The 19,147-nt window shown below is 38.4% G+C and overlaps 1 protein-coding gene across 1 annotated transcript; it reads right to left on the bottom strand.

Moving 5' to 3' along the window:
* Positions 1 to 5,817: 5,817 nt before the first annotated feature.
* Positions 5,818 to 14,143, bottom strand: LOC132098524 (uncharacterized). Its single transcript, XM_059504610.1, has 5 exons — positions 14,120 to 14,143; positions 13,488 to 13,543; positions 6,592 to 6,632; positions 6,192 to 6,518; positions 5,818 to 6,049 (listed from the first exon to the last, which is right to left on the bottom strand). Exons 1-5 carry the CDS (start codon positions 14,141 to 14,143, stop codon positions 5,877 to 5,879), a joined length of 621 nt encoding a protein of 206 aa, XP_059360593.1. The 3' UTR covers positions 5,818 to 5,876.
* Between the last annotated feature and the right edge of the window lie 5,004 nt (positions 14,144 to 19,147).

Here is a 19,147-nt window from a genome sequence, read left to right as displayed (position 1 = left end):
ATTTTAAATATTCACAGTCATGTTTCTAATGGTTTGAATAAACGTGAATTAGTAATATTTTGCCCAATGCGCCCTCTTGTCAGCGCCAAAAAGCCATTAAAAGTGTTGTGTGTTGGGATGCACCAATTCAACTGCCGGAAAACCGCAAACTTGGCAAAACTGGAAGAGAGGCAGGAGCACCAGCTTATTTTCATTTAAAGGGCACATAGGCATAAACAGAGTGTTTAACTCGTACCCTAAAAGTGGCAATTTCAAGAAGCCATAAGAAATTATCCATGGGGTATTTTGAGATAAAACTTTACATACACATTCTGGGGACGTCAGAGAACAATTTAAAATATTGTTTCAATGCATTCTATGGCACCTTTAAATAGCGTTGTCTGGTAGTACTGCACATGGTCCAGGATGCACTGGCTGAACACTCACTGGATGAAGTCCTGCTAAGAGTTCTCATAACTACACTGTAAAGGATGAAGAGGAAAAGTACACACGGCCAATGAAAGGAAAAGACTTGCACCAAGAAATTGTGAAAAAGAAAGCATGACTTCACCTTACTGTCAAATGCCTATTAAAAAGTGTTTGGGAGAAAAGAGAGGAGCTAGCAGCTCTAGAACATAGTCTTTCCTGAGGTCTTTATAAGAAGATTATATTACTGAGTCTGTGATCCATGTCTTTTATTCCTGTCGTAATGAAATTTGAATTGTCCTGAAAAATTAACTCTGAAAGAGACTGGGAACCCTGACATATAAATTCAGTCATTATTTACTTACCTTCACGCTGTTCAGTCCTTGTGTGTGCGTGTGTGTGTTTTTTTAAATGAACACAAAAGGTGATTTTGGTAAATTTTGTCCTGCTGTTTTCTATTAATATAACATTAGTCAAAATGCCATTATTTGATGAGGCTTTTGAAGCTTCTGAAAGTTTGGCTACATTGTAACAATTTTAACAGCACAATGTTATTTGATTTCTGTATTAGAAGTAACAAAATTATCTTACTTTATATATATATATATATATATATATATATATATAAATTTTGTCCTTTTTTTCCCACAAATGTCGCCGTCACCTTTACTTGCGGGTCCTGCTCCACGACACAAGATCTGCAGCAAATGCACAGGAATCAAGAATCAGAAAAGTGCTATGATAAATCTGTTTGAAATTACAATAATTAAAATAAACTACTGCTTAAGATTCAAAAGATGTTTTATTCATTTCTGTGGTGTACTCAAAGCCTTTGATGACAGCATTCCTTCATCAGTCACTCTGCACCAGATAAACATGTCTCTTCTGTCCCTGTAACATCCAGACAAGAGTCAAGTTTCCTCTGTGATTTATCTGCTCAATACAACATTTAAATGTTGTGTTAACTCACTTTTTATCCAACACAAATGCTCATCAATTTATCAACAGTACTAATGGACAAATAAAAAGGGTTAACTTTATGTAAATTTGTTTATTTACATTACATGCATTCATCTACAGTAAGCAGTGTTGTGAAAAGTGAGTATTCTACATTATTCACTCCAGTGTAGTTTCATGTTGTGACGTGCTCATCTGCAATACTTATCAAAGATTTTCCTTTCAAATGTCAAATAGACATTTTGTAATTGTCTAAGATGTTTATGTAAATCCACTTTGAAGATGTTTGCCGTCCCACAAGCTTCACTGGGTCACTCTGACCATGTCATGGTCCATCTGATTCCTGCATACAGGCAGAAATTAAAGCTTTCCAGAACTGTATTGGGGATTTCAAAGCAGTGGAGGAGAGAAGCTGTGGGGAATCTTCAGGTATGCTTGGATTGTACTGACAGGGATGTATTCAGGAATGACACCAACAACCTGGATGAGGATACAGAGGCTGTGACATCATACATATAAGCTTCATCACGCACCAGGGCGAGTTACAACAATGACAAACCCTGGTTCACAGCTAGACTCAGGGTGTACTCACACTAGCCAGTTTGAACCGTGCCCGAGTGCGTTTGACCACCAAAGCGCGGTTCGTTTGACTAGTGTGAGTGCTCCGTACCGTGCCCGGGCGCGGCTCGATTAGCCGGCCCTGGCCCGCTTGGAAGAGGTGGGCCAGAGCACGGTTCAGTTGGACTCAGGCGCGGTTCGCATGCAGTGTGAGCGCTAACCGTGCTGGAGCACGGAACAGGACACGTGGTATCAAAGCAGCAAAGTCCTTGCTGCACTTCAGCTGGTACCTTGCAAACCTCCTCATACGAGCAGCACGATTACGTGAAACTTTTTTGCACCACTAAGGCAACACAACAGGCTGTGAGAGGGCTGTGGACCAAACGACACAAAGAAAACAGAGCGATGGACTCCTTTATTTAACTGAACAGAGATGACACTGAATCCAATGATGAACTGCCTTTAACTATCATTTTGCATTATTGACACTGTTTTCCTAATGAATGTTGTTCAGTTGCTTTGACGCAATGTATTTTGTTTAAAGCGCTATATAAATAAATAAAGGTGACTCCATCGTGTTCAGAGAGCGCCGCTCTTCCTGTTTATCCTGAAACCATGGCACCATAATGACGTAAGCGTGCTCCGGCACGAATGCTGAAACCCTATGTGAGTGCAGGCCAGAGGGGGAGTGGGGAGGGGGGAGAATCGTACTCGGGCCCGGTTCATGGCAACCGTGCCTAGTTTGAGTACACCCTCAGACAGCTAAGGCTAGAGAAGGAGGCTGCATTTAAAAGTGGGGATAAAATCAGGTTTAAAGAGTCAATGTACAAGTTTAGCAAGGCAGTGACACAAAGTTAAAACAACTGTATTCTGAGAAACTACAACAGCATCCTTGGAAAGCAGCCGGACCAGACTCTGTTTCTCCATCCACCCTGAAGTAATGTGCTGACCAGCTGTTTTGAAGTTAATGTGTTCTGTCTTTGCATTGTCTGCAAAACATGAGAAGTCATACCAAGGCAAAAGGCATTAACTTCCACATTACCAATATTTGTAGATCATTATTTACAAAATCCTGATCTCATATAGGATATTGCATTGAGGAATGTGACTGCATTAAGGTGACTCAGTAATTGATTATTAATCTAAAAGAACAACTTGTGGATTGAAGTGAATGCCAGCAAGTGGTAATAATGCTCAGAATGATTGCGGATCAAAAATCTCCGATGACGTTCATTGACATGAATTGATTTTATTGGGTTACAAGAAAAGGTAGGACATGGATTTAATCGCGAACTGTTATAGGCTACTGATTTTATGATTGATCATTCTAGCTACTGTATACACCGTATAACTCCAAAACTGGCAGCATAACCTCATATTGACACACGGCTAAACAAATTCAGAACACAGTAACTCAATTTGAGCGTTCAAAAAAAGGTAAAAGAGTGGTAACTGGTGTTTTACGGTGTTCTGCCTTGGTTTCTCCAGGGCTTTTTGAAGTTACGGTTGAGATGTTCCATTATTTTCCCAGAAAAACAATGGAATTGACTCAAGATACACATGAAAAAGTGAAATGATCAAAAATATCAAGAACTCATTTTCGACAAAAATCTAAGTTACGGTCTTTTGCCTTTGCACAGCAGTGTAATGAAGTTATTTGAGCACCCTCTTCTGGACCCCCTGCAGTTTGCCTACAGAGCCAACAGGTCTGAAGATAACGCAGTAAACATGGCCCTCCACTGTATCCTTCAGCACCTGGACTCCTCAGGAACCTACACCAGGATCTTGTTTGTGGACTTTAGCTCTCAGTTCAATACAATCATACCAGCACTGCATCAGGACAAGCTCTGTTAGCTGAACGTGCCTGATTCCACCTGTAGGTGTATCATAGACCTTCTGTCTGACGGGAAGCAGCATGTGAGAATGGGAAAACATTTTTCTGTCCCCCGAACTATCAGTATTCGGAAGTACAGTTTTGTTCCTAGGGGTAAAAAATATGATGGTACACTTTAAGGTACACAGGTACAACCTTTCAGATTCAAATCTAAAAGGTAAATTTTTGTACCTTGGAATTATTTTACTTTTATTAATATATTTATTTCTAAGTTTAGCCCCGATTAGAGTAGGCCTATGTGTTTGTCTTTTTTGTTTATTAATTTAATGTGCGTCAAGTCATGATAACATCAAGACAATATATGTCTTTGAATGTTAAAAATATCTTTTCAAACAGTGTATTTGTTCCCTAATTGTAAAATGAGACAGATATAATTAAGAAACATAAAGCCAAAGAAATTATTAAATTAAATATTTTAAATAACTGTTAATGTTTTTTTTTTGTATTTTAGTCTAAGTCAGAAAAGCTTTTTTATTAAATGCATTTTTATTAATTTAAAACAATTTTTTCTTTAAACTTCATCTCATAACCCAAGGACCCCGTGGGTAACCCCCGGGTCAGGTTGGGGCAGATAAAGAAATTGGCACTTTATTTGCGGGGCGGGTCATTAAAAACAAATATATTAATATATTAAATATTTGGAATATATATTTTGATATTTTATTAGGTTCTTTGATAAGGTTACAATACGAAGGTCTACGCAGCAAAGAAACTTGCCTGATGTCCCCGATGCATGGGTCATCTCATAACCCGCGGACCCCGCAAGTCGGGGTGGGTAAATAAATGTTACTTCATTTGTGGGGCGGGCCAAATATTTTCATTATCTTTTTTTCACCTCTCATACCCTTGTTGCTTAAATAATGATAACTAAGGCCACCACGGAATATATTTTCAAAATTAACATTTGTACAGAAATTAGTGATTGACGTTTTACATTTTGAGCCAATTTTTCCCATCTTTGCAAGTATGACAACATTTTGTAATGGGCTGCAGGAGAGTTGCCCAACGCACTCCTTATCACACAGCCATTTTGTGTAGATACGGCAAGTGATTAATTAAGTAAAAGGACAGCACTCAAGCTAATATTTATATGTTACAAAGATGAGAGTAACTTCAGATGTTTGTAAGCGGGGGAAGTGTCTCTCTCACATTTAAAATGGAAATTTGTCTCTTTTTCCCCCAGTAAAGTTAGGTGTGTTCACAGAGAGATTTAGTTTTTCTGCAGTCTTTTTTATTCATATCCAAAATGAAGGAGTGTGAACATTATGGATTAAGCGCTGAACAGTCTAATGCATTGTGTTTCTATTAATACTTCATACATGGAATATCAATTATTGATTTTTTTATACAGCAGTGTATTTTACTTATTATCAAATTAATAGGAAAAGCTTCAAAAACACTGGTTTAGTACAAGCTTCAGTTTGATGGGTAATTAAAATGATACTTTTCCTCTTTTTTTATATTAATGAGAATGACGTGGAAGGAGAGTCTGTTGACATCAGACTGAGTCAATGATTTCATTCCTCTTTGAGGGATCATTTAAAATAACAAGATAAATCCCATCGATTTGTTCAGCAGATGAAGGAGACCGTGACTTTAACTCTTGAACCTGTTCCTATAGAAAGCCAGTCAAGAGCTGGAGCAAGGTCATTGCTGTTTAATAATATTTCATTTGTTTCAGAGAGCTATTCTACAAGCAAATCTTAAAAGTAGCTAGGTTAGGGTTATTTCCTATGCATGCTTCTCTACATTTTGCTTTACTGTACTTCTACTAGGGCATAGTTTATACAATTTTTTGCATCTGTAACATTATGTATTAGAGGTGCTCTAAAATTTCAGCCATTTTCTGTCAAAAATATCAACAGAAAATACTACTTGAGCAGATAAGATAACAGAAGCTTTGATAGAGAGAGTGTACATCCAAATATTGAAGCTTTAATTTAATAGCTGACAAACTCAACATGAAGCAAGAACACTGAAAAAAGAAGGCTGTAATGTAGCATTTGACTTAGAATATAGTCAGAATGAGAGAAAGTGAACCTTCATTTTGCCTTTGTTACTTCTATACTGCTGCCTGAAATCTTCCTCTCCTGCGATACATGAAATAGGCCATTGCAGATATTAAAATTAATACAATTAATATTACAGCAACACAGATTATTATGCCAGTGTTTGTCTGGGCTGATCCTTGGTTTGCTTGTTCAATAGATTTGTTTCCTTTTCCTGCTGTTAATTCTGCAACAAAACAAGTTCAGAAAAATCAACATTACTGCACTGTAATACAGATATACTCTATACTCACTTATACTCTATACATGAGCATTCAGGCGATTTTTTTATTTAAAAATTCTAAAATAAATTAACTAATTTCACAAACCCTCGATGTTCAGTTGTATAGTTTCCTGTTCATCTGAGGGTGTGATGAGGCAGCTGAACTTCCCTCCATCAGTGTGTTGAAGATCGTTGAGTTTGATGGAGAAGTTTCCTCTCAGATACTCGTCAGAGAAAGTTTTAGCTCTGTTCTTGTACCTTGTGTTTTGTACCAATACTACATCTTCACCCTTGACTATATCATACACGATCTCAGTGTCATTGTGTCTCCAATGCACACTGATGTCTTGAAGTTTAAGATCCTGTTGAGTTGAAGAACACGGCAGAACAACAGAACCGCCGATAACACCCTCTACTGTGACCTGTAGACACACTGAAATGACAGAAACTTTGATTGGAAACAGTCTGTTTGATGAATTTATCTTTCAGTTTGTTCAGACGCTCACCTTTGTGTATCAGCACGGCAAACACACAGAAAAAGCAGCCACTGGAGAAACAGAAAAGAAAACATGTTCCGTTAACTTATTTAATATGACCAGAAAAAATTCAATAATAGTATTTAAGATGGAACTAATTTTCTTGTTAGTCTAAAATCAAGGCAAAACATTAACAGAGCTGAATGCAAAAGCTTTTCTAACACTTTCTATCACTAATACAAAACTGTGAAAACTTCTCTAAATCTCCACACAATAATCAAAATTACTCCTTATAAATCTTGATTTTATATATACAGCATGATGCTGCTGGTGTTTTATTGTTTATTTTAATAGAATTTAATTTTAAATTTAATTTAATGGTTAAATCTGAAGGAATAATCCATTGTCATTATCTTCCTTTCAATTAGAAATAATATAAAAATAACTGGATTTCATTTCAAATTGTCAAAATGCATAAATTACCAATTTTTTCCATTAATTCCCCTTCATAATATATTAGATATTGTATAATTATCCTGCAGATGCTAAACTCTGAATTTAGCAGTAAATGTTGTTTTTAAGGAAGCATCTTCACCCATTTACCCTACTGGAAAAACATTTTCATCTTTAATGCTCTGTAAGACTCTGCCAATCAAATTACTAGCAAATAAAAATAGAAGCACATGCACCATGACAAACAATTTAAATAAAAATGCAATATACATGCTAAAGCTAAACCATGCTAATATACAAGCTAATGCTAAACCAAAATAATTGTTTCAGCTCTTTCTCTGTGTATAAACCTGTTACTTGTTAATTAATCAAACAATGATTCATGCGTTAATGATGTTTAAAGGGTTTGTTTGTTAATGCTACTTTAAGTGAGGACCTAAACAAACAAGGCCAAATATGAGCGCAAATATGAAACGTGTATTATGCATGAAGTATAATGCATTTAGTGAAAACAAAACTTCAAGAAATCATAAACATACCTGAAGATCATGATTCTCCAATATAACTGATGCATATTTTACATAGAATTTCTAAAATATTACAAATCGTGACTCTGAACCTTTTCAAAGTTACTTATTCCGTAATGGACGTCGTCATAAAACCAGAGGGTCAAAAGAACTCTTCCGCTGAATGACATTAGACGTCAACAGTTACCAGGTAAACTGATCAGTTTTGATCAGCTGGTCAGATTTTTTGATTTTCAAGTTTTAGATTTTTTTCTCAATTTTGATTGAAAATAAATGTTTTTCTGATGTGATTTGAAATTTGAGAAAGGAGAAAAATGTTAGCCAAAAAGTGGATTTGAATCTGGGTTGATCACGTCAAAATGAGTATGACACAAGTTTTACCATCTGCATCACTGAAGCTGCTGACAGTTTACTGACTTTTATAATGTTGACTATCTGAATCCCACGTTGGAGTTAGTGTAAATCGACTCTGTCAACAAGGCAGGAAGCTATATTCGTCCTCATGACTTAAGTGACGTTTGATACTGTCAGGGCCGGATTAAGAATTCCAAGGCCCCTGGGCACAATGTCTTGTAGGGCCCCCCCCCACCAACCGCCATCCCCCCCACCCCAATCAAGCTTTTACATTTTTGGTTACTATTTGCTGGTAAAATCTCTACTGAGCAACTAGCTGGCATTTGCAATCACATAGAGCCTCACCTTTACCAATCCAGTTCTATGAATCAAAATAACTTTCATAATTCACAAACAAACACGTAACACACCTATTAATGTCTCCTTCCTGTCGGTCTCTTTTCTCCTCTCCTGTCCTCTTTTCCTCGGTTCTCCAGACCAGGGGCTGCCACTCTTTGTCTCTCTCCCCCTTTTCCTGTGATGAAAAAGTGAAATGGTAGAAGACACATTACAAGATGATTTAAACTGTATTCTGGTATAATATTGGTTGCTTTTGAATTACAATTTCTGGAGTCATGACCTGTCCAAAAATTGACAAAACTGTTTCACATAAGCTGTTATAAGCTGTTGCATAAACACACACACACACAAACACTCAAACACACACCACACACACACAAACACTCAAACACACACACTCAAACACACAGTATACCTCCTCCTCCTCTCCTCAGGGGCTGTCTGTCTATCTGTCTTTCTCCTCAGGTGCTGTGTGTGTGTCTGTCTTTCTCCTCAGGTGCTGTCTGTGTGTGTGTCTGTCTTTCTCCTCAGGGGCTCTCTGTCTATCTGTCTTTCTCCTCAGGTGCTGTATGTGTGTGTGTCTGTCTTTCTCCTCTCCTCAGGGGCTGTCTGTCTATCTGTCTTTCTCCTCAGGTGCTGTGTGTGTGTCTGTCTTTCTCCTCCTCTCCTCAGGTGCTGTCTGTCTTTGTCCTCCTCTCCTCAGGGGCTGTCTGTCTATCTGTCTTTCTCCTCAGGTGCTGTCTGTGTGTCTGTCTGTCTTTCTCCTCAGGTGCTGTCTGTGTGTCTGTCTTTCTCCTCCTCTCCTCAGGGGCTGTCTGTCTATCTGTCTTTCTCCTCAGGTGCTGTCTGTGTGTCTGTCTGTCTTTCTCCTCAGGTGCTGTCTGTGTGTCTGTCTTTGTCCTCCTCTCCTCAGGGGCTGTCTGTCTATCTGTCTTTCTCCTCAGGTGCTGTCTGTGTGTCTGTCTTTCTCCTCAGGTGCTGTCTGTGTGTCTGTCTGTCTTTCTCCTCAGGTGCTGTCTGTGTGTCTGTCTTTGTCCTCCTCTCCTCAGGGGCTGTCTGTCTATCTGTCTTTCTCCTCAGGTGCTGTCTGTGTGTCTGTCTGTCTTTCTCCTCAGGTGCTGTCTGTGTGTCTGTCTTTCTCCTCCTCTCCTCAGGGGCTGTCTGTGTGTCTGTCTTTCTCCTCAGGTGCTGTCTGTGTGTCTGTCTTTGTCCTCCTCTCCTCAGGGGCTGTCTGTCTATCTGTCTTTCTCCTCAGGTGCTGTCTGTGTGTCTGTCTTTCTCCTCAGGTGCTGTCTGTGTGTCTGTCTGTCTTTCTCCTCAGGTGCTGTCTGTGTGTCTGTCTTTCTCCTCCTCTCCTCAGGGGCTCTCTGTCTATCTGTCTTTCTCCTCAGGTGCTGTCTGTGTGTCTGTCTGTTTTTCTCCTCAGGTGCTGTGTGTCTGTCTGTCTTTCTCCTCAGGGGCTGTCTGTCTATCTGTCTTTCTCCTCAGGTGCTGTCTGTGTGTCTGTCTTTCTCCTCCTCTCCTCAGGTGCTGTCTGTCTTTGTCCTCCTCTCCTCAGGTGCTGTCTGTCTATCTGTCTTTCTCCTCAGGTGCTGTCTGTCTATCTGTCTTTCTCCTTAGGTGCTGTCGGTGTGTCTGTCTTTCTCCTCAGGGGCTGTCTGTGTGTCTGTCTTTCTCCTTCTCTCCTCTCTCCATCTGCCCTTAAAAATACTTCTTCCTGGCTTTCCTGTTAGCAAACTCAGTTACAATATCATCAAAATCCAAGTCCATGACCAGCTGAGATTCAATGGCCATCAGTGAAAGTGCACTGAGGCGATTTTGTGTTTGTGTTGTTCTGAGTTCATTTTTAATTCTTGCCATTTGTGAAAAAGATCTTTCTCCTTCAGAGTTTGTAACCGGCAGTGTCAAAAAAATATGTAGGGCTACAAACAAATTGGGGAAAGTTGATTGCAGACCATGTTTCAAGAGCACCTGCAGCAGTTTTTGAGGAGACTTATCCTGCTCGCTCTCTATAAAGAATCTGAACTGGATAATTTCATCTGCAAGGTTCTGATCTAAATCCGAAGGATATGAAGCGCTGAGTGCATCCGCTTGTTTACGAACAGTGGGCAAATCTTCTGATTCCATGTTCAGTAGAATCCCAAAGATGTCATTAACGTTCCGGTATGCATCCAGTCTATGGTCTAAACAGCTGATTAGCTTATCAATAATGACATTGAATGTTTCTACCTGGTATCGCTCCTGGCCTTTCAGAGTTACTTGATGCTCTGTGCATTCATCTGAAAATGCTTTGCGCTTTTTGACCCTCTGCAGTTCATCTTTATATGACTGACACACACTGGGAATGTTCTTTGCAGAGGTTTCAAAATGGTCAAATTGTTCTCTAAGGGATTCAACCCATGATCTCAAAGACCTGAACAGATTAATTGCAGTCATCAGATCAATGTCGGCCTTTTGTAATGCCTCGCTTGTCACTTTAAATCTGCTTAAGAGACAGTGCCAAAACTGTGCCATAAATGACATGTCAAGAGTGCCCAGTTTTGAGAACAGTGCTGCTGCCTCGTTGCGTGTGTCACGGTTTTCTTCTGTATCAGAAGAAATGCTCTGAAGTATAGCCCTGATTTGTGCATAATTGCCACAAAGGGCTTTAGCTGCATCTGCACGGCAACTCCAACGTGTTGATGACAGTGATTTCAACGTCATATCTACCTTGATGTCTGCATTATTGAAGAATCTGTTCCATCTACGAGTGGAACCCGCACAAAATGCATATAGGGACTGCATGAGGCCGAAGAACTGACTTGCATTTTGACAACTGCCATCAATACTGTTGACACCCACCAAATTGAGAGAATGTGCTGCACAGGGTATGTAATGGATTAATGGATTTTTTTTCTTCAAGTGAGCCTGCAGCCCATTGTAACGCCCTGACATATTGCTTGCATTGTCATATGCCTGGCCTCTGCAGTTTGCAATATCTAAGCCTAAATTGTCAAGCATAGCCATTACAGTATCAGCCAGACTCTCCCCTGTGTGACTCTCAATTGGTACAAAGCCAACAAATCGTTCAATTATTTTTCCTTCGTTATTCACAAATCTAAAAATAAATGTCAGCTGGTCAGTATGTGACAGGTCAGGTGTAGAGTCCACTATTACAGAAAAATACTTTGCCTGCCTTATCTCTGCAGCTATGATATCTTTTACTTTGTTGCCCATTTGCTGAATCAATTCCTCGCATATAGTGGATGAAAGATAGGATGTGCTGCCTCTACCCTTCTGTCCATACTTATTAATGTGCTCGGCGAGGAAAGGATCAAACTGAGAGATGACTTCCAGAATGCCGAGAAAGTTACCATTATGTGGTGAGCCAAGTATTTCGTCATCGCCACGGAAAGGCAGTCCTCTTTCGCTTAAAAACTTTATGACAGCCACAACCCTCTTGAGCACCTCCCGCCATTACCGCTTCTCTCCATCTAGCTGTTGCACTAGTTTAGCATCCACAGTCCCGCTCCCGGTGACAGATGAGCGCCGAAGCAATGCTAACATGCAATTACAATGCTCTGTGCTTTTTTCATGCTCACGCACACGTTCAGGGTGTTTCCAGTCAGAAAAACCACTAACAAATTGATTTTTCTTGGTAGAAAAAAGCATACAGGCAAAACAAAAAATATTACCTGTAGATGGTGAATAGGTGATCCAGTCTCTGGAAACTTTTTCCCTATTTGGGAGTTGACAGCACAGCAGATCATTAGTAAGGGAGCGCTTAACGTTACCACCCAGACCCCCATCACGGGTTGAGGCTAGATATGTGCTCTTTCTGTTATGAAAAGCAGCAGGTCCACGATCGATAAGAACAGCACGAGCATCCTCGTCGATTGCCCCCCACAATGCCGGGTCAGACACCTGATTAAACCACTGCTCATCATGGTCGCTTCTGCTGCTGCTACCGATAACGTTAGCGCTAGCAGGTTGTGCTGCCTTGCTAACGTTAGCCTCAGTCTCCACGACGTCCTCGGGTCCCTGGTTAGCAGCATGCTCGTCATCATCATAATAATCTCGATCTACCACACATTCTTCACCCTGATTCTCCGCCTCCTGGGCCTCAGCCTGGCTACTTTTAAAGAATGATTTGATAGATGGAAGCTGTCTTAATAAAGACGCCTCCCTCTCCTCTTTTTCTCTTTTTCGTTTGCGTTTAAAACAACCGCTTCTTTCACTCATTTTCTTGACCTACAACGTCAACGACTCATCCCACAGTCCGCGCTCAATTCAGTGCGGATTTATTTGAAGTTCGCGTGGGGGCGGGGTTGTTAAGTCAGTGCGTTCCCACAGCTGCGCTTGAATTATATTATGAATACAAATATATCAGCCTGCCTTTCAGCATGTGAAATTCTTAAGGAGGCTTAACTTTATACCATCAGTGATCAATACACACTGATATTAACTTGCTTAATAAAAAGATAAGCCAGCGTCATTTATTATGCATAGCCTATATTAAACCTTTCACGCTTAATCCAAATGTATTGTTTTACTCGGTGCTTGCTTATATGTATTGAAATGTCTGAAACCTAAAATAAACATTATGAGGTTGAAAAAACTGCATAGTTGTGTGCTGCATATAAATAATAACCATATCATATCAAAAGTGAGAAAGAAGAAGATCAAGTTCGGCCAAAGGCAGATTCGAACCCGGGTCCAACGCGTCAAAAATCTCAAGTACCAACGCCCTACGGTCTACGCCACTGCACTGACTGTAGATATAATGCATTAACGTGAGTCTTTTTGCTAGAAAGACAGACACTTAGCGCAAGTTGCGCAACTATACAATACGCTCCGTAAAAAGAAAAAAAAAAATATTTTCTTTAGAATTTTTTTTTTTCCTTTTCTTGGGCCCCAAGTGCGCATGGGCCCCTGGGCACGTGCCCATAATGCCCATTGGGTAATCCGGCCCTGGATACTGTAAGTGAAATAAACAGCAGCAAATTAAATAAATGAGTAAATGTACTCAGACTTACATGAACACGAGATTAAAGCTTCCTTTCGTAAACTCCTCTAGGAAAATGTTGTATTCTGGATCCTTTTCCTCAAATGAAACCTTTCTCTGAATTATGTTTTATATATTCCTGATGTTTATAATATAATCTCATGTCTTGAATACAGTTTATCGCTGTAAAAGCAGCAGAGGATTGCAGAGCTTCCAATAACATTCTTTTAAATCCATTAATTTACAAACAGCTGACATGACGAAATTACCTTTTTTCAGATCTAGTCTCAATCCAAGAAAATCTGCCACATAGTTCCTCTCGTTTCTATGAAACTCAAGAGTAATATAGATCTGATGGGAGGAGGGACTTATATATGAGCAAACAAATGGCAAGTACAGTGGTTTGTGGTTTTGTTTATTTTACATCTTTTCGTTTCTCTGTTATAAAATGAGGAAGCAAAAAACTCACAGCTGTGTTCAGACTTTGCTTGTTTATAGGCATCAGCATGTAGATTTGGTTGTTTTAATTTAATCAAACTTTTTGTGTTCATTGACACATACATTTGTTCTATTGAAAATTCAAGTGGCTTTATTGGCATGGTAAAAAAAGGCTGTACATTGCCAAAGCATTGGTAACATTAAATTCCAGACAAATATTTACACAGAATATTTTTTAAAAGTTTGATTAAACAGTAACAATGCAAAGAAAAGTGATGATACACAATGATTTGTTTTGTTCTTTAAAGGTTATTTTATGGTTGTCATGACAGGACCTTACCAAACCAGACAAACAGGTTTACATTTCTCTCATATTCTTCTGTATTGTGTATATAGACAATTATAGCATTCTGTATTGTGTGTTTGTAGTACATGGACAACATGCTTTCGATGCTCATCATACTGTTTCTGAGATGTACTGAAGCATTCTGCTTCGGGGCGTCAGTTGTGTGTGGCGGCTACCTGGTCAGGTCAATGACAAATAATATATTTTTAAAGCAGGATTAACAGAATTATATTACTACATGTATCATATAATTTGTAATTGCTAAATAAAAGAGAAAAGTAATAAAGGGATCTGGTTGTTATATCGATATAAGGCAAGTTCAACAGCGCTTCAAGATGAATTTGCAACGTCGAGTATAGTATTTACTTTATGTGAGATCATGGAGATTACTATAAACAACACAGCTGAAATATGGGGAAATGATGTTGCATGGTTTGGTTTAGAAACTTCCATAAGAAAATGTACCTGATGAAAGAGTAGCATATGCTAATCTCAGCAGCACTGTACCATTGAGGTGCAATACAGTGGAAAACTAGATTAACCTGTTTCCTGCTACTTCCAGGATATAACATAAATATAACATCATAATACACATGTATATTTATCTTAAAATTAATGTTTTTCGATAGCTGCAGTGGTGCTGGTGCACTTTGGGCCGAGTAGAATAAAATGTACTACAAACCTTTTCTTAACTACCATGCAAACATTCAACCTTATTATATGTAGTTGTAGTATATGTAGACTGTAATTTAAAGTGTTCCCTTGTTGCCCTCTCATTTCGTGTAGTTATGGGGTGTATGTATCAAACATAAACAAAAAAACTAGATTCTCTAAACTTTATTGTAAACACTGTTAACTATTTCCAAAACAGACATACACTTCTTCATTTAAGTTAAACATTATCATAGCTGCTTCTTGCTTTGCTTTTGAACTTTCTTTCTCTTTCGCTTCCTTTTCTTTTTTTCCAGTAAACACTCAGATGTAGATGAAGACCGCTGTGGATGTGGACAGCTACATGTTTGTGACATAATCAGCATATTTCAACAACTTCCTCCTCCTTTATAATGGGACAAATCATTTTTACATACACATTTTTAAAGCACGAGAACGGACGTAACATACTTTACTTCTGGTTCTTATGTAAATAGCTTGCTGCAGTGTTACAATATAAACCAAAGCCTTGTTGAGCCTACTCTCACATCAAAGGAATTTCACAGTTACCAGAATTTGCCACTGGTATTTGTGTCAGTGCCTGACTCCTTCCACATTTCATTATTATTTTAAAGCCTCCTGCCTCTCTCAGCAAAGGATAAGCACTAAACAGGTGTTCACAAAATTCATTGTACAGAGAGCTGTTATTATTGGGAAAAGTGATTTTACATTTTCCCAGCCCAGCATTTTGTGACAAACTGTGCTTCTCTGGTAAAGGGGCCACATTTTTACGCAGAAAAGTTGTAAATGTGAACTGGTGTATCGACAAGAAGATAATAAATTATAAAAATCTAAAGATATCCTACACTAAGATATATTTAAATTATACTAAATTAACATAATTGCTTGATAATATTTTTTAGGCTAATTGATACTTTTGACTCCCCCTACCCCCCAGAATAACATTACCCTAAATGAGATACAACGATTTTGAAAATAATGTTGACATATATAGAAATAATACTATCGCATGTTCAAAAACAGATAATTTAAAAACAAATGCAATTCCATATAAAATCTACTCATTTAATCAAGTTATTAAAATTATTATTAGAGCTGTCAATTTAATGTGTTACTTCAATTAAAAAGTTAGGAAATAAAAAAAACTGATGCACCTGACCCCAGGGCATACAAACATGACAAAAACATTGACAGAAGCAAACTAATAATTTGTGTGGGAAAAACAAAAAATTGGATGTGGAGGTAACATTAATTATATAATTTATTCATGCAAACACATACTTCAAATTACCTTCTATTGTTTGAGCAGTTAGATAAACCTATGCCGCGTTTCCACCGAAATTATCCGGAACATTTGTACCAGGAACTTTTTTCCCCCCAGACCTGGTTCTTTCTGTGTTTCCACCGCGGTGTAAAGTACCGGGAAGATTAGGCAAGTAGTCTAGTGACGTAGCTCTGCGCGCGTTTCTCAATACAAAGTGCGCTGATTTAGGACGTGCATCCTCGGTAGTTCAGATTTCGCGCATTCGACTCAGGAGTGTGATGTCCACGACGACCCAAGTCCAGTAAATCTGCAAACAGCAGTGTACTTGATAAGATCAGTCAGCTCGCCTTGGCTACTGCTATTTTCCTCACCGTATATTTACAATAAAATGAAATAGCATATCAAATACCACTGCCTCCTTTCGTTTTCATTTAAGCATAATAACAGCTGCAGAAATGTACTTAGTTCAGGGATATATATATATATATATATATATATATATATACAGCCATTACAATGAAACGAAATATTATATACATTTTCCTTTATTTTTACTTTAACATATAGATAAATTAAATACAGACCAAAGATAACCTGTTAGATTTACCCAAAACGAATGATATGTTATGTTTAACCACTAAAGAGACATCAGAGCCAGCGGCACACATCAGAAGGTCTAGCCGAGGTGAGGCTGCTTCTCAGTGGATACATGATCTCTGAGCTCCCGCTGATCGCGTCAAGCTCACCGTCTCTGACATCGGCGAAACACATTTTTAAATAGGCGCTTTCTTTATAAACAAACCACAGATTTGAGTTTTAAACAACTACATTCTCGCCTGAAATACTTTTAAAATTACATCTCATGACACAATAACACTAATATTTTGGAAATAATCCGAATAAATGGTGGTTAAAATCACAGTGCTGCATGAACTCAACCAATCAGGACGTTTAGCGCACAAGTCCCGCCCCCAAAAGTTCCAGAACTTTGAAAAAAGTACCACCTCGCCAGCGGGGACTTTCTGAGGGGTATTTTTTTACCCGGAACTTTATTTAGTTCCTGGTTCCTGCGGTGGAAACACACAAGAGTACCAGGTCAAAGTCCCTAGTTCCTGGGTAAAGTTCCTGCGGTGGAAACGCTCTAGTAGAATGAGAAGATGGGAGCCACATTTCAACAAAAGGTTTATTAGGTATATCTGAGAATACACTGCATGATTTCTTAATTTTACTTCAGGGAAGATCATATTACGAATCACATAAAACTGTGGCTAACATCGGATCTGCAAGGGGCACTTTGCAACTTTCATGAAAACAAATCTAACCATCGACAAGTTCAATGTTACATTTAAATTTTAAACCTTGAATAAGATATATCACTCTCAACCTATCCATCTATAAAAGCCTATAAAAATCAGTCATGTATTTCTTAACACTGCATGTTATTTTTATTAAGCAAGGGTAATTTTTTAAGGATTCTTTACCTAACCTAGGTTCCTGAGAACCTGAAATTTTGTACTTCTGAAGACTCCAGATAGGTTCTAGTCTTTGAAATTACCCGGAACATTTGTACCAGGAACTTTTCTGTGGAAACACGGCATTATAGTCCAGTGCGACTTATATATGTTTTTTTCCTCATCATGACGTATTTTTGGACTGATGCGACTTATACTCAGGTCCGAAAAATACGGTAGTTAAATTCATTACAGTACAAAACATTTTCTTTATACCATCAATTTATATCAACCATCATAATTTTCCTTTTTTAAATGCAATGTTAATCTTGTAGACAATACAAAACAAACAAAGCCTAATGATATACCATAGATGAAACCAAGGTATGTATAATTAAAATATAAAGTAATTGTGAGTCTTATTATTATTTTCTAAATTAAGTTACATGTAATATAAAAGTACCTATATGATGATGTTTCTGCAACAGCTCCAGCTCTCTGACGTGCAGTCTATACATCAGTGTCTTTTTGTTCACTTAATTACGTTCACTACTATCTGATATAGTGCACTCAACTCCCACACTATATATGGATTAGAGAATGAGTGAGTGATTTTGGACACAGCCTATATCTCTAGGTAACAAATATATTTTATAAAAAATATATTTTTTAGAAGGGCCATTGATTAATTTTGCCTGGGGCCCCCACTTAATTTAGTTTTGCCTCTTTGAAAATCATTTAGTTCAAAAGTAAATCATGTACATTGTCATATTCAGTCACATGCTGAAACAATTCAGAGTTGTCATGATTGGAATATATATTAACCAACAAATGTCAACCTTGTTTTGTTCAATGGTAGGTTATACACCAATGTAAAATGCACATGCATACATAATACCAGTTTTTATGAAGCAAGTCCATGTGGGGTTTGCAGTGATTTACACCAGTTTGGTTTAGTTTAAAAGTAAAACATTTAACAGTGATTTAACACTGTTACCAAGTTAAGGACAACACCATCAGTGCGTTTATAAGTAGATGACACCATCAGTGCTAATTTATTAATTCATAATGTTAAAATAACACCAACACTGTATTTTACACTGTCTTTAGAGATATAACAATAATGATTCCCCTTTCTAGGGAACTCATGCTGTGTCCTCTATTGGACACTATGGGGAATGCTGGCAGCATTCCCTCTAACAGAGGGAAGAAGGATCTCAGGGAATTGCTAGTTAAGAGACGCGATGATCACCCACGTCCTGAGGCTGGCACTTCCTGATGATTCTTTTCCCTCTTCCTCTAGGAATTGATATGGCAGGACAGGCTTGCTTAATACAGCTAGTTAAGGCTAGCTGTCTTAGCTCTTTCCTGAAAATATAACTATCTGAGGGTAGCCATGTGCTTGCTCGGTGATCACTCCCATGTTAGGGTTTCTAAGTAGTGGTCTCCTTGAGCCCTCACCTAGATAGTGCTGTTTCCCCTCTTACGGTTGTAAGTAGACAGTAGGAATTTTTGAAGGATAGCTGCATCCGAAAACTGAAAAATGCTGCCTTCGGAGGACGCATTTCAAGGTAGGAAGGCATCAAGGCACGTCTGAATTCAATGTTAGCTTCAGTTCCTGTCTCCTGAGTTGCCTTAATCTGGTCGGTTTTTGAAGGCAGCATAGATGTATCCTTCACTGCCTTTGATAACCCACAACATTGTGCATTCTATTTGGTGACAGTTAAGTCAAAAAATAAAGATGGTGTCTGAAAGTTT

The sequence above is a fragment of the Carassius carassius genome, chromosome 22 (assembly GCF_963082965.1).
Source record: "Carassius carassius chromosome 22, fCarCar2.1, whole genome shotgun sequence".
Classification (NCBI taxonomy): Eukaryota; Metazoa; Chordata; class Actinopteri; order Cypriniformes; family Cyprinidae; genus Carassius; species Carassius carassius.
This window is presented reverse-complemented; position numbering and strand designations above follow the sequence as displayed.